Raw genomic sequence first — 20,285 nt, forward strand, 5'->3', positions numbered from 1 at the left:
CCACGAAGACAAAACCCAATCAGAGCTTCCTCCAGGGAGGTGGCTAAGGTCATTTGCACCTGATCCTGCCTCCAAAAAAGAGACTCCCTCCCCCATTTATACGTGCGTGTGATGTCTCTCCAGAAGCAAAGCCTCCCTCCCATTCTCCCTTCATCCTTTTCCCTACTGTCTGAGTCCCTCCTCCTCTCCCCTTGACCAACGGGAAGTCCTTCCGACTGTCTAACTTCCATCCCTCCGGCTGCAACATCATACTCTAGCTCGGCGAGCGCTCCCTGCCCGCCCCTTCTGCCCTCCCTCCCTCCCTCCTCCAAGTCATCGGCTTCTCATCCCCAGGACGCTGTCCTACTTCTCTCGTCCTTGCTCTCGCGGCTGCCGCCTCCGGGAACCGACGCAGAGAAGGCAGCGGGTCCCGTGATCTTCCCGAGCCCCCCGCGTTCCCAGCCCGAGGGCGGGGGCAGCCTCGAGGAAGGGCGGGGCGGGGGCGGGGGCGGGGGGGAAAGAAAGGGGGTTTTGTGAGGCGCCCGGCCGCCCGGCGCCCTCTTTCGAGCGTCCTGCGGGCCCAGCCTCTGCTCGCGCCCGCGCAGTCCCCGCCGCAGTCTCGGCTGCAGCTGCGGGACCGAGCCGTGGACGCGGAGGAGACCCCCGGAGGAGGCAGCAAACTTCGCGGTGCCGCACGCCCACCCCGGTCCTCCGCCTCCCGCCGGTAGGTGAGTGCGACCGCATCCCAGACCTGGGAGGGAGAGAGAAGGGAGCGACCCCCGGCTGCCCTGTGGTCCGCGCCCCCGACCCCTCAGGCCTTGCCTCGCGTGGCGCCGGCGCACCCAACCCGCCGACCCCTGACACCTCGGCGAGGTCCGCTGTCGGCCAGCCCGGAGCGCCTACGGCCCCTGCTGCCGTCCTGCCATCTCCAGCTTTGCCTCCCAGCTCTGCCGCTGGCACCCCCATTGCTGTTTGCAGCCTGACCCGCAGCCCCCTTGAGTCCGCGGGCTAATGGGAACGCCCCTCTGGGTCCTTGCGTCTTCCCTGCTGCTGCGGGCTTCAGTCCCAGCACCACCGCCCGAGATTTCCGACCTTGTCCTGGGCAGGGCGGCGGCGGTTCGAGTCAGCCCCCGACTCTGTACCCACCGTGCAGGCAGCACCGCGGGAAGAGCCGCGGCCGGCCACCCTAGGGGTACCTTCCCGGAGCCCGCAGGACAGCAAACAGGAGCCGCTGTTGTGGGTGGTGCCGGCGCCGACTGGAGCTGGAATCCCAACTCTGCCACTTACTTGCTGTGTGACCTTGGGCAAGTTAGTTCACCTCCCTGAACCTCGGATTCCTCATCGATGTAATGCCTAATCTGTATTTTTCTCAAAGTTGAGGTTATACATGGGAAGCATTTAGTAAGAGGCCTGGCTCAAGTAGATGGTCAGGAGCTGTCAGCTGGAATTCCAGTTACCACTCCTGCTTTCCTTCCTAGCACTGCTGTTGGGCCGGGAACCCCTCTCCCCCCAGGTACTTCCATATCCCCTTCCTATCAGAATAGCTCTGCCCACTTGGTTGTAACAGGACCAAGATTTGCCATCAGTTTTGTTAGCACCATTCATATCTGCATTACTTCTATTCCAGATAATACCAGTGAGATCAAGGGACAATGATCTAACCCACAGAACCACTCCCAGTATCACCAGTGCCTGTATTGTCATGGCTAACTTTGCTGTTGATAACAGCATCATCCACATTTCAGATTTTATACTAGGAGGAGTTACAATAGCTCAGCTGACGATGTTGCTAATCATATTGTTAGTTGTGCTTCCAATAAATAGGACTATTTATATTGTTACCGCAATTACTTCTGCAGGCCCTGCTAAGGCCTCACTGATATTGTGTAGGTTCCTGTTGCCCCTCACACAGCCACTAAGGGGATAGCTGAAAGCTTCCCTCCTGCTGTGACTGAAGCTCTGGGCTCTTGTGCATCCCTGCTCACCCTGCTGAGTGCTGGAGCTCAGATCCCATGGGGCAGACCTTGAACTGCCAGCTGGTGGGCATTCAGCATAGAGATGGTGGGCATTGGGTATGTGTGCATAGGTGCATGCACATGCATGCGTGTGCGCGTGCACACACACACACAGCTTGGTCTTGATTCTCTGTGCGCTGGGTTTTTGAAGGCTGTGAGGGGATAGACATCTATGGTCAGACAGGAATGATAATGTAACAAGAGGGAAGTTTCCTGAACAGCTGGGGAAACTCAAGACAAGGGGAGAAATCCAGAGTCTGTATCAGAGGGATGGTGTGGCATCAGGGAAAGGGACAGGGAGACTGCTGAGCTCTTGAGGATAGAGATGAAGTGGTGGTGTGTCCTGCTCTGGAGGATGAGAAGATGAAGTGGAGGTGGGTGGGTGTGTGCTATGGAGACCAAGGCTTGGATCCTTGAGTCTGAGTCTGGTACCAGAGGAGGGGATGCCCAAGTTTTCTCAGGACTCCTAGCTATACCAGGAAGGGGCTGAGGCCCAAGCTTGGTGTGATTGGTGTGGGGTTGGGAGGTGTGCAGAACTCTGACTGTGAGAACCACACAATCAGGCCCACTCTCTTGGCCCCTCTGGTCAGTGACTCCAAATCTTGGAGGTGAGGGTGGGATACCCTCTATGATTCAGGGCATCCAGGTCCTCATCAGACTCAGACTTTCTCCCTTCATTCCCCCACTTACATAACAGAGGTGAAAGGCGGGGTCTAGAGTGTTGGTCCCAGAGTGGCTCCAACTATATGGGTTTCTGGGCCGCCCATCAGAGAGCTGTGAGTAGCTCCAGCTCCAGCCCAGGGTGAGGGGAGGGAAGGCGCCAGAAAGGGGTCTGGCTCAGGACCTGGCACAGCTCAAATGCATGGCAAACAGTCTCCCAAGCACCCGGCAGGCACTGGCTGTTCATACCAAATGGTCCCCACTCCAACCCCAGAAAGCAGTCCTCTCAAGTGCCCCCATGCCCAGAGTTGGTCTCACACCCTCTGACTGGGCCCCATCAAGAACCTCCTCCCTCTCAAAGGTCGAAGAGAGGCCCTGGGCATCTGGCTTCTGCCACTCCTCCCCCACCTCGGACCTTGAGGGAATGATGCCCAGACACAATGGGGGAAATGGATGTTACCATGGTGGGGAGGCATCCTTAGGAGGATCTGGGATCCTTCAGAGGATCTGGGAGAAGAGGGAAATTTCCCATCAGCTCAGGCTCAGAAAAGGGCGGACATGTACGAAGGCAGAGCCTGAGTGGTCAGGGAAGATGGAAGTGGAACAATGGGCCTGAAGTGGGAATGAGTAGACAGCAGGAATAAGCCTGATGTCTAGGAAGCCTTGCCTGCAGTCTAACCTTCATCTCTCTTGCTGTACCATTGGCCTATTCCATGGCAGCCTTGGCTCTCCATGCTCTTTTGAGTCTAAGCCAACCATTAAAGATGACGTTGGCTCTGCAGCCTTCCTTCCTGGGGGCACACTGGCCTGGTGCCTGACTTGGTTTCACTGGGGACTCAGGTTCAATCCCTCTCTGGACCCATTTCTCAATGTCCCACCCCCATCCCTCCATTATGAGAGTGTAAGAGCTTTGAGATCTTCAGAAGAATAGTTCAAGCTCTCAGAGCTTCTGATGGCCAAGGGCAGGAGGGAAATGGTCCTTTTCATTTATTCTCACACACACCCCTTAGCCCACCCCCCAGCCTGGGGCTGGGGTGGGGGGAGGGAGAGGCTGGATGGAGGCCAGACTGGCAGAGACAGGAGCTTTGTCCCAGCTGGTTTCTGAGCCAGGAGATCCTGTGGGAAAGCCCGTGCCAGGCAGAAAGGAAAGGCTGGGAGGAAGGAGGGAGAAAGCAGCCAAGGATGAGGGGGTGGAGGATGCTGGGGGGTAAAGAGAAGAGTTTCCTTATAAGTAATGGTGCAGTGGGGGGAGGTCAATGAGGGGTTGGGCTGGAGAGATATTGTTCACTGCCCAGGTTTAGTCTAGAAAGCCTTCCCAGAGGAGGCTAGGTGGGTATGGTACTCAGGAAGGAAGGGACAGGAAGGAAAGTTTGGAGGGGTACTGTGGAAGGAGGAAGGTTCAAAGAAGTCTGGTACTGGGAGGAGCAGAGGAGACTCAAGCATAATAGCACCCACAATTCATGCTATATGCTGTAAGCATTTATTGAGCTCTTACTGTGCGCAGGGTGCTATACATTTGTACTGGGTTTTTTGTTTGTTTTTTGTTTTGTTTTAGGATAAAAAGCACTCTCAAAGCCCATAGCCTCACGACAACCTGTGAGGTGGTAGTAATGGTGCTCCTTTGCAAGTAAGAAAACAAAGGCTTAAAGAGGGCGAGGAACTTGCCTTAAGTCACACAGTGAGTTGACGGAGGACCCAGGTCTCGGTTCTGAATAAGAATCCCTTGGTGGGGGGACCTCCCTGGTGGCCGCAGTGGTTAAGAATCCTCCTGCCAGTGCAGGGGACACGGGTTCGAGCCCTGGTCCGGGGAGATCCCACATGCTGCGGAGCAACTAAGCCTGTGCGCCACAACTACTGAGCCTGCGCTCTAGAGGCTGTGCTCCACAACAAGAGAAGCCACCGCAATGAGAAGCCCGCGCACTGCAACCAAGAGTAGCCCCCACTCGCCACAACTAGAGAAAGCCCACGCGCAGCAACGAAGACCCAATGCAGCCAAACATAAATAAATAAATAAGAATCCCTTGGGGGGAGACAGAAACAGTGTTAATTAATAGTGAGGTGGGGGCAGTGGGCTTCTGGAGTCAGGATATGTGTGATCCATGTGGACGTGGTAGGGAGTCAGAAGTCCATCCTGAGGTCTAACCCCATCTTTCCTCCTCCATTCCCCCCACCTCATCCTACAGCATGGCCCTACCATCTCTGCCCCTGCTGGCCACCCTGGCTCTGGCCTGGGTCCCTGTGGCCTTAGCTGATGCTCTGGAAGGAGACAGCTCAGGTAAGCAGCCTCACTCAGGGTCACTGTCAGTCTCCTGCATCTCCCCTGTGGTAGGAAGGAGCCTCTTGTTCAGCCCTAACCAACCTCTGTCAGCCTTGAGGGACCCAGGGAGGAGACAGAATTGGGAGCATTGTGGGGGAGGATCAGGGCAGGGACACTTGAAAATAAGGGATGATTTGTGGGCCGCTGGTAGGGTGGCGGAATCTTGGGAGTAGGGCTGGGGAGGGGCACTAGGTGCATGGCTGCCAGTCTCCAGGGTGGAGGATGGCTGACCCTTGGGGCACGATGAATGGGGCTGGGAGGCAGAACAGAGGTGGAATTGGGAGAACCCGTGAAAGTGACTGAAGGGAACAGACTGGGAAACTTTGAGGACAAGGCTGCAGGACCCAGGGGGTGAGGTTAGAAGACCCTGGGGTGGGGGCCAGGGATCCTGGGGTGGTACTGGGAGACTCTGGGGGTGAATTTGACTGGGAGACTTTGTGGACCGGTCTGTAGACCGTGAGGGGTGGGCCTGGGGGACCTAGAGGTGGGTTTGCAGGACTCAGCGGGCCCGAGTCCAGGTTCCTGGGGGCGGGGTTACGAAAACCCCCGGGCAAGGCCCGGGAATCCTAGGGCGGGGCGTCGGGATCCTGGGGCGGGGCTCGGAAACCCTGGGGCGGGTCGCGGCAGATCCACAGCACGAAGTTCCAGCCGGCCCCGCCCGCCCACAGAGGACCGGGCTTTCCGCGTGCGCATAGCGGGTGACGCGCCGCTGCAGGGCGTGCTGGGCGGCGCCCTCACCATCCCGTGCCACGTTCACTACCTGCGGCCTCCGCCAAGCCGCCGGGCCGCGCAGGGCTCCCCCCGGGTCAAGTGGACCTTCCTGTCCGGCGGCCGGGAGGCCGAGGTGCTAGTGGCGCGGGGGCTACGCGTCAAGGTGAGCGAGGCCTACCGGTTCCGCGTGGCACTGCCTGCCTACCCAGCGTCACTCACCGATGTCTCCCTGGTGCTGAGCGAGCTGCGGCCCAACGACTCGGGCATCTACCGCTGCGAGGTCCAGCAGGGCATCGACGACAGCAGCGACGCTGTGGAGGTCAAGGTCAAAGGTGAGAGGGCAGAGATGGAGAGAGGTTCCCGGAGAGAGGGAGGGGAGCCCACAGTCTGAAGCGGAAGCAAACACCTAGACGGCACAGGCTGAGTTGGAAAAGGAGTGGGTAGCTACAGGCCTCTGTTACCTCCTTTCTCTCTTCAGGTGGAGGAAATTCTACCCACAGTCTAACTGAAGCCCCTCATGCTGTAGAGTGGGCGCAATTTGGACTTTACCCTTTGTATACAGGGGATTGACAAGGAGGGGAAGGGGAAGTCAGTGTGCTGGGTGATCCTGCCTCAGGATCCTCTCTGCCCCTCAGGGGTCGTCTTTCTCTACCGGGAGGGCTCTGCCCGCTATGCTTTCTCCTTCACTGGGGCCCAGGAGGCCTGTGCCCGCATCGGAGCCCGAATCGCCACTCCGGAGCAACTCTATGCCGCCTATCTTGGGGGCTATGAACAGTGTGATGCTGGCTGGTTGTCCGACCAGACCGTGAGGTGGGCTGGGGCTGGGGCCCAGGAGCTTCTGGCTGTTTCTGAGGTGGGCTGTGGCCTCTGGTTCTGCCAGGGGCTGCCCGCTGCTCCCTCAGGCTGCCCATATAGGGCTCCCTGCCTCTGGCGGATGAAGCTGGTGTTTGGAGGGTGGGTTAGGACCCCGCCTTGGTGGGGGGTGTGCATTTCTGCAGAGCTGTAGGAGGACAATCGGCTGCACTGAAAAGCAATGTGATTCAGGAGGGTCACCGTGGGATGGCTCCCTGGTGAAGGCATTTGTACCCCTTCCCCAGGTATCCCATCCAGACTCCACGAGAGGCCTGTTATGGAGACATGGATGGCTTCCCTGGGGTCCGGAACTATGGAGTGGTGGACCCGGATGACCTCTATGATGTCTACTGTTATGCTGAAGAACTAAATGGTGAGTGGGGGTAGGGAGTTCCCAGGGGAAGATCCCTCTCTCCAGTGCTGCCCATAGGTCCTCCTGGGCCTTATTGTCCTTTATCATCCTGTATTTAAGTGGGCAGCCAGCTGTAAGGAAACAGTCAGTGTCTCTCCTTCCAAACAATGTCATAGAGACAAGTTCATGGCCAAAGCCTCAGACAGGAGGTAGGAGACTGAATTTGACTCTGCTGTTACCTACTGTGCATCTCTCTACGTTTTAGTATCCCTGAGCCTCAGTTTCCTTCTTGGCAGAATTAGGAAGTTGGGCCAGATTCCTTTGAGCAATATTATCCATCCTAAGGTTCTATCGAGACTTCAATCCTATAAAGTAGTGTGATGGACTGCATGTCGCAGATGAGGAGACTGAGGCCCAGAGAAGCTTGCCCAGAGTCTCTGTGGGAGCCCAGGGTGGAAGGAGCTCCCTTCCTGGTAACCCAGCCTCTTCTTCTCCCCAGGAGAGCTGTTCCTGGGTGCCCCTCCAGACAAGCTGACATTGGAGGAGGCACGGGCGTACTGCCAGGAACGGGGTGCTAAGATTGCAACCACGGGCCAGCTGTATGCAGCCTGGGATGGTGGCCTGGACCGCTGCAGCCCAGGCTGGCTGGCTGATGGCAGTGTGCGCTACCCCATCGTCACACCCAGCCAGCGCTGTGGTGGGGGCCTCCCTGGTGTCAAGACTCTCTTCCTCTTCCCCAACCAGACCGGCTTCCCCAACAAGCACAGCCGCTTCAATGTCTACTGCTTCCGAGGTGAGCCCACCTCCCTGCAGAGGCTGAGACCAACCTCAGGGAGACAGAGTCGAGGCCTACGCTCTTACCCCAGCCCCGACCAGTTTCTCTTGGGTTTTTGCCATTTGCCTCAAGGAGCTTTGGGTGGTGCTCAGCTTGTCACTTAGGGTTCTAATTCTGGTTGTGCCCTCTGACTTGGTCTTTATGGCCTCAAGGAGGGCTCACCTCGCTGCATCTCCTCACCTGCCTCCACACCAGTAGTCCCTGCCTTGTCTCTTCCTGTTGCAAAGCTGCCTCTCCCTTATTGGGCTGCCAAATATGTCTCCATCTCTGGTCAGCTCATGAGCAGACCAGAGATGACGGACATTCTCTGAATCCAATGAATGATCTGCTCCAGTTAACTAAATATGCTTCAGAGGGGTTTCCAGAACCTTCAGCTTGAAGGTATCAGATTTTTACCACCAAATATTGAGGGACAGACATAATTCCCCCCACAGGGAGCAGGTCCTTAAAGACAGCTGAGTGTAGAGATGGCTTCCTGCCCACATCTTATATTGGGAGCTGGAGGGGAGGCAGTGCCTGCGACCCGCAGAGGCACAGGGCCCAGGCCAAGGATGACTGACAATCAGGGAGGCATTGCCATGGAGTACTGGAGTCCCTGCCCCAACTGTGAGCCTGCAGTACTGGTACAAGGGCTGGAGGCAGAAATGGAAAGAGAAGACACAGCCTTCTAGGAGCCCTTAGTCTGAAGGAGGAAGACACAGTTTCTGCCACGGGAGCCCCCAGTCTGACCAAAGACGAAATGCTTCACTCCCAGAGCAAGGAAAGACTGAGAGAAAAGTATTACTTCCCCTGGGACAGATCTCCAGATGGCTTTGGCCTGAGGCTGGGAGGGATGGGGAAGGGAAGTCCACAGGAAGACAGGTCCATCTGGAAAGACTTACTTGAACACAGATGATGATGATGATGATAATTATAATAATAGTAGCTAACACTTCAAGCACTGATTATAATTATGTCCCAAGCACTGTTCTGGAAAGAAATTGAAGGAGGAACTGAATCAGGAGAAGAGGGGAAGGAAGAGGATGACTATGGCTGGGAGCAGGTGGAGGGCAGAGGCAGGCAAGGGCACAGGTTTGCTTGTCTGGTGTGAGAAAGGCTCACTGAAGCAGGTGACAAAGGCAGGATGTGCTGTCCTGTCTTGTCTGGCTGAACACAGGTGGCCCTCAGGGCTTTTCTTAGCCCAGTTCCACCTTTGCTTCACTGGTTTTCTGCTCTTGGTTCCCTTCCCCTGGGACAAGGTAACTCATTCTAAAACTCTGGTTATTTGAAGAGAGCAGATCCTGGAAGGATGGGGTGGCCACTTGCCCTTTTGCCCCAACACCGAGATCATCAGGTAGTGATGGTTGACTGTCCTTCCTGTACTCTACCCTTCAGCTCTCCTGTGGTGATGGCAGCCTGTCCCCTTCCATTTCTAGAGTCTTAGGATGACTGGGATCCCTCACACCTTACCCTAAAACCAGGGTCCCAAGGTGCTGAGGCCATTCTGTCCATCCTTCTGCCTCCGTCTCCTTACTCAAGGGATGACCTCTCTCTTGAGCCTTCCTTTACCGTTCTATCTAAAGTAGTACTTCCCATCTCCTTACTAAACTTAATTGTTCTTTATATGGTAACATTATATGCTTATTTGTTTGTCTGTATCTAGAATATAAATTCCCTTGAGGGCAGGAAGCTTGCTGTTTTGCGCTGCACTGTATCCTCAGTGCCCAGGAGAATGCTCGTCATGACACATAGCAGGCACTTGATTAATGCTTGAGGAATGAGTGATGAAGCCCCGGGGTGCTCCCTGGGCCCCATGGGTGCTCCGTAGGGAAGATGAGAGAGAATTAAGAGAATTCCATGGTCTCTGAGTCTAACCCAGAACCCTCACATGCAGGCCTGTGAGGGCAGAGGCACCTCCTTAACCTCCCACTGGCACTTTCCTCCTGCCACAGACTCTACCCAGCCCTCTGCCATCCCTGAGGCCTCCAACCCAGCCTCTGACCTGGCCTCTGATGCACTGGACGCCATTGTCACAGTGACAGAGACCCTGGAGGAACTGCAGCTGCCTCAGGAAGCTGTGGAGAGCGAGTCCCGGGGAGCCATCTACTCCATTCCCATTATGGAGGACGGAGCAGGTGGAAGCTCCTCTCCAGAAGACCCAGCAGAGGCCCCTAGGACCCTCCTAGGTAACTTAAATCTCTTATCCTGGGGATGTCCGCACCTGTTAGAAGTTGGGGTGGATGGGGCAAGCCCAGGCTGAGGCCGGGGCTGTCGCTGCCATGATTCTACCCTGTCCTCTCTCAGCAGCACAGTCGTGCAAGGCGCCTCTCCTGTTCCTCTCCCAACCTTTGCCTTTCCAGCAAATCCCACTCCCACATAGCTGGGTCTGGAGATGCTTGGACTAAGGAGCTGCCCTCTGGGAAGGAGGGATCTCCTTTCTTTGGTCTCTCCTCCCCCTCACCTACCCAAAATAAACAGAGAATTTTAACAGACTGGGAGAGGGAGATGCAACCACCAGGTTTTCCTGGGCTAATGACAGCTCATAGAGCCTTCTCAAGTGTTGCCTCACTATTGCAGCTCCAGTTGAAATTCTTCTGGTGTGGAGCAAAGGCAGTTCCTCCCCAGGGCAGGCTCTTCCCTCTCCCCGAGGGCTCACCCTCCTCAGCCCCGCCTTTCTCCCCTTCCCCTTCCTTCTTCCTGTCCTCTGGTGGGTGCTGTCCCTGGTGCTGAATCATCTGTGCTTTGCCTAGAATTTGAAACCCAATCCATTGTACCTCCCCTGGGGTCCTCAGAAGAGGAAGGCAAGGTGTTGGAGGAAGAAGAGACATACAAGGATGAAGAAGAGAAAGAAGAGAAAGAAGAGGAAGAAGAAGAAGAGGAGGAGGTGGAGGACGAGGCCCTGTGGGCCTGGCCTAGTGAGCTCAGCAGCCTGGACCCAGAGGCCCCTCTCCCCACTGAGCTGGCTCCAGAGGAGCCACTCTCCCAGGCATCCCCACCAGTGAGGGCAGTCCTGCAGCCTGATGCATCACCACCTCCCTATGGAGAGCCAGAGGTTCCCAGGCCTCCAACGGTCCTTGGACCACCCACTGAGACCCTGCCCACTCCCAGGGAGGGGAACCTGGCATCCCCATCATCTTCCACTCCGGTTGGGGCCAGAGAGATAGGGGAGGAGACTGGGGGTCCTGAGCTGTCTGGGGTCCCTCGAGGAGAGAGTGAGGAGACAGGGAGCTCCGAGGATGCCCCTTCCCTGCTTCCAGCCACACGGGTCCCTGAGGGTACCAGGGATCTGGAGACCCCTTCTGAAGAGAATTCTGGAAGAACTGTCCCAGCAGGGACTTCAGTGCATGCCCAGCCGGTGCTGCCCACTGACAGTGCCAGCCGTGGTGGAGTGGCCGTGGCCCCCTCATCAGGTAACTTTGCCCAAGGCTCAGCCTCCCTCTTTATCCTCCTCCTCTTTCTCCCCCTGCAGCTCTGGATCACCTGGCCTATAGTCCTTTAACCCACCATTGCCCCAGACTCTCTTGTCCTTTGCCTACCCACCTCTACTTGTGGGCTTCCAATCTTGGATACCCCACCTTGTGACTTCCATTCCAGCTCTCTGAGTCCTCACCCTGTAACCCCCAACTCCATGACTCCCACCCTGTGACCCTATCCCTGTTTCTGAAATCCACACTGTGACCCCCAACCCTACCACCAAACACCTGGAACTTTTTCCTACCCTCGGCTCTCTACCTGTGACTCACATCTCACTGGCCCCACAGAGGACCCTCCTGCCTTGTTCAGTGGGTGCCCTCATTGCCTTTTGAGTTCTTCAAGGCCCAGGCCCATCCTCCACTGCTCCCTCCCCCTCCTGTGTGCCACCTCCCTTCAGCTGCCTCCCACTGATATCAGGGAAGCCCGGGATCCCATGCCCACCCCTCAACCTTTGGGGTCCAGGAGAGCCCTATCCCCACAGAGCCTTAAGCAACTACTTCTGTGAAGTACTTTTTTCGACTGTTTCATGGAAACAAGCCTTGGAAATAAATCTCTATTAAACCGCTTTATAACCAAAACTCTGGCACCCTCTGTCTCCACCCCCAGCTGTTTGCCCCTTTCATTCCATGGAGTTGTGTCCTGGGTACCTCTTTGATGGTTCTTTTGGTGCCATCTCTCTCTCTGTGTCTCTCTTTCTCCCCCTGGGTCTTTGTGTGTCTTTGTGCCTCTTCCTTTTCCATCTTCAGCCTGCACCCTTTCCTGTCCTAGCAGTCTAACAGCCCCTGCTGTTCCCTTGTCCTCTCCTCAGGCCTGTCTCCACCTTCCTTCCTGACTGCTGAGATCCCAAATCTGACTGTACACTTTACCCCAGAGAAGTCTTTGTCTGTCAGTCTGCGGGAGTGCTGGGAGTTGTAGTCCCTCGCTCCTGATGGAGAGAAACCTCTGCAGGCCAGAGTGTGTGTGTGTGTGTGTGTGCGTGTGTGTGCGTGCGTGTGTACACGTGTCCCTTTGTATTCATTTCTGATCCATCTTGATGGCTCCCATCTAGAGCCATACATACAGAGGACTGACAGAGAAAGCCCCTCTTAGCATGAAGGCCATTCCCTGGTGTCCAGGTGCCCCAAGGCCCTGTTCCCCTCCCCCACATATCAGCAGGGGAATGGTATCTCGCTTTCATCCCACTGCCCGTGGCTTCCCCCTCCTCCACTAACTCCTGCACTAATGACCACCCTCACCCACTATTTCACCCTTCCTGAACCCAAAGGATCTCAAGGTTCCTATTGCTGGAGAAGAAACAAATCAGGAGGGGAGGATGGAGAATGTGGAGGGAGGGGGAATGGGGAGTTAGGTTCTGGGGTCTGAGAGAAAGAAGCCCTATCTATTCAGTGAAGGTTGAGCTTCCAAATGGAGATCTCTGGAGAAGGCTGGGACCCTCCTAGTCCCAGGGCCATTCTCCTAGATGGCCCAGGGTGGGCTAGGGGGCTCTGCATCACACCTAGGCTCACTCATTTCAACTACTGGCTCCCTGCCCAGCTGGCCTTGCAAGAGTTCAGTGCTGTGGGGTGAGGAGGGGCTTTGGTGGGAGAGGGACACCATTGGAAGTATCTGCGGTGTCTTAGTTACCCCACCTGGGGGATGAGTGAGAGGTCCTCCAGCCTGCTACTGCAGCAGTAAGGAAGGAAGAACTTTCTGATTGTGTATAGTATTTGATCCAAAAGGGGGGAGGTGGAAGAACAGAAAGCCTCAAGAGGAGTTCCTTCACCGCCAACACCCGCCCCCCACCATCCTGGTTCAGGTTCTGCCACCCACAGCCAGGGGGAGGGACCTATGGCTTGGGTATGGCCCCAGGGCCCAAGTTTGAGAGTCTTTGGCCCCCAGGGTTAGGGGGTTGGACAGAGAGGATCACGGGAGGAGCAGGAAAGTGTGAGGAATGGAAGGGGGTTCAGGACTCCTACCCTCCATAGGACCTGGTCCTTAAAGGGTTAAATAAAACACTTCCTCTCCTTGCTTTGCCCTAGGAGGTAGAAGTACCAGCTTGAAAGAAACTATTGGCAGAGGGGGTGATGACAGGGGGAGTGGTGTTGGAACAGCTGATTCATTTTACCCAAAACAGCTAGGTCATCCCAGCAAGATTCTTTGAATCACCTCCAGCTTCTCCTCCCCCCACCTCTGCTCTGATCCCCACCAGGCAGTGGGATCTTGGGCCAGAGTAAAGCACTGGGGGCATGGGCCTTGGCTGCTAGGAGTGGATGGCTTGGTCTGAGGGGTCCTGCCCAGTGCTGGGCCGAGAACCCTGACCTGCTCTGTCAGTCTGTGGGGCCATCATCTCCGGGTCATCTGGATCAGAAAGGAGTAGAATCTGACAGCCCCTTCAGCACCTAGGCCCAGTCTAAGGGCAGCCACCCAAGATCATGAGAGAGAGTCCAGAAGAGAAGGCAGATGGCCTAGCCAGACGGAGCTGGATCTAGACAACAGATTGCAGGCCTTCAGAGTAGTGTGTTAGTCCAAGAAGACTGCCTGGAGGAGAGGGGGCCAGAAGGAAGGAACAAAATGGACTGAAGGGGTTTCTAGGCTGGAGAACCTGCAGGAGGCCCCAAGTGGAGGGGGAAAGGGGAGCCTGGTAATGGGGGGAGAGTCCTGGGAGATAAGAAGGGGAGGCAAAGAGGTTGGATGCTGTTGACAGAGTGTGTGGAGCCAGTGCTACAGGACAGTGGGAGCTGCTGCAGCTCCATTCCTGGGAAGGGTTAGGGGGGGCGAGGGAGTAGGGCATAGAGTGAGAGAAGTGCATTGGATCTTCACTAAGAGCTTCTGGGCCTGGCTCTGCCCAGTGGACAGCAGGAGGAATGGTTAGCTCCCTCCTAGACCACCCCAGTATCAGGTCCCAGAAGCAGTAAATGACAGGCCATACCTCACTGTTGCTATGGTGACTCTCCTCTCCTTCAGTTCCACCCAGCCCACCTAGACTACACAGAACTGTGCTAGGACCTGGCACAATGACAAGGGGTGGTAGACTAAACTCTAGGCCTAGAGAGGTAAAGTGACTGGCTCAATGTACCCGGCAGATCCAGGAGCTAGGTAAGAGTCCAGGACGCGTGACTGACAGCCCAGTATCTTTCCCTTTAGTGGGGTTAAACCCTGAAGGCCTTCCTGGACACTCCTCTCGGCCCCTGTTAGACGTGGCCCACACTGGTGGGCATGACAATGACGAGCACTGGGCTGAGCCAGTGCTGAAGTGGGGGACAGTGAGGAGGGGAAAAACCCAGAACTCAGGTCTGGGCTGTGACCAGAGGCAGGCTCCAGGGAGAACATTTAGGGTGCTGTGATAGCCCCCAGGACAAGGGGGTCAGGGTTGGGACCCCTGAACCCTGTGCTGCAGAGCTGTGCTCCCCTGGCCCCCCACCTCACACCTCTCTCCCTCTCAGGTTACTGTGTCCCCAGCCCCTGCCACAATGGTGGGACGTGCTTGGAGGAGGAGGAGGGGGTCCGCTGCCTATGTTTGCCTGGCTATGGGGGGGACCTGTGCGATGTTGGTGAGTGTGCTGAGGGGCTGTGGTGGGGGGAGAGCTGAAGCCTAGACCCTGCCACAACGCGCTAGTTCCAGGGGGGTGGGACGGGACACTGGTTTTGGCCTTGCCATTAATGAATTTCCATTTGTTGTTGGATGCACCCCGCAGCTTGTGGGATCTTAGTTCCCTGACCAGGGACTGAACCTGGGCCTCCTGCAGTGGAAGCACGGGAAAAGAATCCCCATTTCAGACAAATCACATAACTTCTCTGAGCCCTCCCCTCAATTTCCTCATCTGTTAAGTGGAATCAAAAATGACTCTCGGGCTTCCCTGGTGGCGCAGTGCTTGAGAGTCCGCCTGCCGATGCAGGGGACACGGGTTCGTGCCCCGGTCCGGGAAAATCCCACATACCGCGGAGCGGCTGGGCCCGTGAGCCATGGCCGATGAGCCTGCGCGTCCGGAGCCTGTGCTCCGCAACGGGAGAGGCCACAGCAGTGAGAGGCCCGCGTACCGCAAAAAAAAAAAAAAAAAAAAAAAAAAAAAAAAAGACCCCCCCCCTCCCCCCCGCCTCCAACCAGGGCCCTTCCAGCTCCTAGCCGCTACTTCTCTACTCTCTCTTTGGCACCGCCCTCCTACACTTAGTCCCGCCCCCTCGGTCTGAGGTGGTGGGAGGAGCCCAGTCCCTGTCTGGGGACCCAGCCTCTCAGAGTTTCGGGGTCCTCCCGCCTAAGCTGCCTGCCCTTCTGTGTCCTAGGCCTCCGCTTCTGCAGCCCCGGCTGGGACGCCTTCCAGGGCGCCTGCTACAAGCACTTTTCCACACGAAGGAGCTGGGAGGAGGCGGAGAACAAGTGCCGGATGTACGGCGCGCACCTGGCCAGCATCAGCACGCCAGAGGAACAGGACTTCATCAACAGTGGGCTGGGGACAAGGCGGGAGGCGACCCTCGTCACCTGTTCTCTCACTCACACACTCACTCATCAATCAATCAATCAATTAATGAGTGTGCTAATTAACTCCCTTATACATTAATTGAAGTATTCATTACTTGGTTTACCTCATTCATTCATTCATTCACTTTTCTTTCCTCTCTCCCTCCTTCCCACTCCACACGTGGGTAGTGGGGCTTCAGGCAGGGGAAGGCTGAGATTCGCGCAGGAAATAATCCTGCATCAGCCTGGCGGTTGCTTGGGGGCTTATCTTTAGTCGCTCCCCACCTCCCTGGCTCTCCTGCCTCCGTCTACTCTCCCCGACTCTGACCTTGCTGAAAGTTTTTATTTTTTCCAGAGTTTCCCTTTTCTAGCCCTGGTGATATTTTTCTTCTTCCCTCACCCCCCACGCCCCTGCCTTCCATCCCGCCCTTGTGCAGATGTTGGAGGGATAAGGATACCGGGAAGCGTGGATTTGGGGTTGCGGGAAGGACTTCCCCCCGCGAGCACCCACAGACAGCCCGATGACAGGGAATGGCCGCCATCTGCTGGCAGCGAAGCTCACTGCACACCTTCGTCTCCCCTGCGGTTCTTCCCCAGATCGATACCGGGAGTACCAGTGGATCGGGCTCAATGACAGGACCATCGAAGGCGATTTCCTGTGGTCAGATGGCGTCTCCCTGGTGAGAGGTTCCGGCCGCCCCTCACGCTGTCTAGGTCGCTTCTTCGAAGCATTTCTGCCCTCTACCCCCAATAACCCCCATCCCTCCCTCTCCTTTTACTGGCCCCTTACCTTTCCCTCTTCCTGGCCCTCCTCCATTCCTTGTGTCCCCTTCTCTTCTCTTCTGGTTCCCATTATCCTTCCCCCCAAAGCCCCTGACATCTTCTTTCTCCTCTGGGTCCCCTACTCCCCATCCCTCTAGCCTTCCCTCTCCTGGTGCCCCTCCCCCACCCCCTTCTCCTCAGGTCCTCCAGTTCCATTCCTCCCAGGCCACCATTCCAGGCCTCCTGGGGCTGGAGCTCCTCACCACCTCCTCCATCCTCCCCCCACCCTCCCAGCTCTATGAGAACTGGAACCCTGGGCAGCCAGACAGCTACTTCCTGTCCGGAGAGAACTGCGTGGTTATGGTGTGGCACGATCAGGGACAATGGAGTGATGTGCCGTGCAACTACCACCTGTCCTACACCTGCAAGATGGGGCTGGGTGAGGGCGGGTGAGGGGGAGGAGGGGTGGGGGCTAGAGAATCCTGGAGCTGATGTGTGTGCCGAAGGAGGGTGCAAAGCTACACAGAGAAATCAGAAATGTGTCCTGGGCCGTGGGCATGGGTGGGATAACAAATTGACAGGTCCATTTGGAACCCCTACTCTTTTTTATTTATTTATTTGGTTGCACCAGGTCTTAGTTGCGGCCGGTGGGCTCCTTAGTTGTGGCATGCGATCTCTTAGTTGCAGCATGCATATGGGATCTAGTTCCCTGACCAGGGATTGAACCTGGGCTCCCTGCATTGGGAGCTCGGAGTCCCAACCACTGCGCCACCAGGGAAGTCCCTGGAACCCCTACTCTTTTTGTGTGTCAGGTTATGGCCTACTCCTCTCCTCCTTCATCCCAATTCTGGGAACTGTTACCCGCAGAGCCCGGCTCCCAGTTCCTGACTGTGTCCCCCCTGCAGTGTCCTGTGGCCCCCCACCAGAGCTGCCCCTGGCTCGAGTATTTGGCCGTCCACGGCTGCGCTATGAAGTAGACACAGTGCTTCGTTACCGGTGCCAGGAGGGGCTGGCCCAGCGCAACCTACCACTGATCCGCTGCCAGGAGAATGGTCGCTGGGAGCCCCCCCAGATCTCCTGTGTGCCCCGCAGGCCTGTGAGTGCCAGGAGGAGGCAGGTGGGGGGCACTAGCCAACACAACCCTGGGCTCCAGTCCTAGCTCTGTCCATCACTGGCTGTGTAATCTTGGAGTTATCATTACCCCTCTCTGGGGCAAAGAGGAGGTGGGCTGAATGCTCCGGGGTCCCCTTCAGTGCTGCTCTCTGAGAATATGCAGCCACACTCGGCTCTTAAGGGCTGAGCCAGGGAAAGTGTTTTGATGAGGTCAGAGGTCAAGGAGCAAGAACACCAGAGGGCAGGCTCTGAGAAGAGAGAGGAGGAGGAGCCCAAGGGTGGAGGGTGAGTGTGTGTGTCTTTCCCAGGCTCGAGCTCTGCGCCCAATAAAAGCCCCAGAAGGACATCAGAGGAGGCTCCTGGGGAGCTGGAAGGCACGGTTGACACCCCCTCCCAATCCCGCTCCAGGTCCCTAAGAGTCAAGGCCCCCAGCACTGTGCTCTGCCCCCAACCCTCCCTCGAACCCATGCTTTTCCCATCACAGGGAGTGACAAGAGAGGGGTGGAGCTGAAGTCCAGGTGATAGTGCCTGGAGGGGCTTCTGTGAAATACCTGGGTAGCTCCAACCCTGCCTTAGGCTCTCTCACCCCTATCCTGGGCATCAGGTTTTTCCCTCAGGGCCTTGAGTAGGTCCCTAAGTGCCTCAACTGCCCTCTCCTTGCCAGCCATTCTGTCCTCTCCATTCCCCTGGGGGGCACTGTGCCCACTCATTCTCAGTTTTCCAAGAGAATGGGTTCGCAGGATGGAGTACCTGTAAAACCAGCAGGAAATAAAGCTGCATTTGAGCCCAAACAAGTTTGATGCCTCTGTGTGTGTGAGAGAGAAAAGTGGAGTTGGGCCGGGCCTCACAGGATAAATAGACCTTCTGTGTTTATGAGCTTCTGAAGGTCAGAGAAGTCCTCAAGATGTCAGTGCCTGATATAAGAGTGCCTGGCACAGAATAGCTGCCCAGTAAGTATTTTTGGAATGAATACGCCCACGGGGGTTGGGGAACAGCATAAGGATATTTAGAAGAAGCTGGAGTGCCCAGAGTGTCCAGTCAAGCAGACCTGGAGAAGTTCAGTCTGGGAAGGAAGAGGGGCTGAGAGCCCAGAGAGGAAGGCAGAGAGGTGGGTGCTTTGGTGTCCCCATTCCGAGGTTCCAGAGGGGGATTCTCCCAGGGGGTGTGAAGGTGAAGGGAACGCAGAGGGTTAGGCTTCAAGAAGGCTTACTTTCAGCAGAAGAAGCAGAGATGCAGGAACAAGGAAACAAGGGCAGCGGAGAGACCCGCAGCCCGGCCGCGGGCAGGGATCTGGGGAACGACCTGTGAGGCCCGTAGGCTGTGGTCAGCAGAGGGCGCCGCGGCTAAAGGCACGTCAGCCTGAGAGTGCCGTGTGCGCGTGCGTGAGTGGAGCCGAACTGGAGGAGTCCCAGGACACCGCCAGGGAGCGCTGGGGTCTGTCTTTCTGAGGAGCCCAGGGAAGGGAAGCGGGTTGCGGCCTGTGGGGCGGGAGGAAGGTAGGACTTCCGGCCAGGCTGAGCTGGCCCTGGGGTCTGTGAGTCAGCGGAGATTGAGATGATGAGGTCACTCTCTGAATACTGGAGAGAGAATGATCAGCTGCGCGCGCGCGGGATGTGTGTGTGTGTGAGTGTGTGTGTGTGAGTGTGTGTGTGTGAGTGTGTGTGTGTGTGTGTGTGTGTGTACCTCATCGCAGTCACTGAATTGTGCCTTCTTGTGCCTCCTGGTAAAATGTTTTGTCAACATGCTGTCTGTCTTCTTGATGGGGGTGAATCTTACTGCTGCAGATCCTCACACTTAACCACACTGGTTCACACACATGCACACACGTGTGCACACTGTCATGTGTACACACCTGCTTGTGCCCACGGTTACACCACATTCACGCACATGGGCAGTCTTCTTTTTGTAGAAGTCAGTAAAACCTAATAAAACTAAGGGATAGGGAGATCCAGAGGAGCAAAAAGCTTAGAGAGGGCAATGTGAAGAGACCCGGACAAGTGAGACAGGACAGAGAAGGACAGGTGATTGCTGGGGGGAGCTGGGGGCTCTCCCAGGCCACCCCTGCCCAGGCCCATCCGGGGCCTTCTCCCGGTATGTAAACCCCAAACCAGCTGGTCTCTGAGACATCAACACTGACCTCCCAGACCCAGCTCCCAGCCGATCACCAACCACCACATTCCTCTCTTCGCCCCAGGCTCTCCTGTCCCACCTTCTGCCTGGCCCACACTCCACATGACACAGCCTAGCATGGCTAGGGAGTGGGACTCTTTCTTAAGCAGCTGCAAAGAAGAAGATGATCCTGGGGCCAGAGCAGAACCCCACTTTATCCTGTATTACCCTGCAATTGCCCACTCATTGCACTCTTAGGGATGTCAGAGCATTAAGCTAGAATTGTAGGTGGATCAAGACCAAAGTGGGCCTTTGAAGGTGGGGTCTGAAGAAGAGAAGGCTGAGGAGGGGGCAGTGTCTGTCCCTGGGTTCTTTTTTAAATTTTTTAAATTAAATTATTTATTATTTATTTTTGGTTGCATTGGGTCTGTATTGTGCGCGGGCTTTCTCTAGTTGCGGCGAGCGGGGGCTACTCTTCCTTGTGGTGCGTGGGCTTCTCATTGTGGTGGCTTCTCTCGTGGAGCATGGAGTCTACGTGCGCAGGCTTCAGTAGTTGTGGCACGTGGGCTCAGTAGTTGTGGCTCACGGGCTCTAGAGCACAGGCTCAGTAGTTGTGGCACACGGGCATAGTTGCTCCGCAGCATGTGGGATCTTCCCGGAGCAGGGTTTGAGCCCGTGTCCCCTGCATTGGC

The 20,285-nt window shown here is 56.5% G+C and overlaps 1 protein-coding gene across 1 annotated transcript; it reads left to right on the forward strand.

Moving 5' to 3' along the window:
- Positions 1-4,838: 4,838 nt before the first annotated feature.
- On the forward strand, positions 4,839-17,900 carry BCAN (brevican; the record flags this gene model as incomplete). The annotated part of the gene is made up of 13 exons (XM_082614724.1): positions 4,839-4,929; positions 5,640-6,014; positions 6,318-6,492; positions 6,780-6,907; positions 7,386-7,679; positions 9,653-9,886; positions 10,451-11,110; positions 14,597-14,704; positions 15,435-15,593; positions 16,207-16,289; positions 16,666-16,810; positions 17,277-17,467; positions 17,793-17,900. The coding sequence occupies 13 exons, from the start codon at positions 4,839-4,841 to the stop codon at positions 17,898-17,900; spliced, it is 2,751 nt and encodes a 916-aa protein (XP_082470850.1).
- Positions 17,901-20,285: the final 2,385 nt, after the last annotated feature.

Source organism: Mesoplodon mirus, assembly GCF_964341445.2.
Source record: "Mesoplodon mirus genome assembly, chromosome: 3".
NCBI classification, from domain to species: domain Eukaryota; kingdom Metazoa; phylum Chordata; class Mammalia; order Artiodactyla; family Ziphiidae; genus Mesoplodon; species Mesoplodon mirus.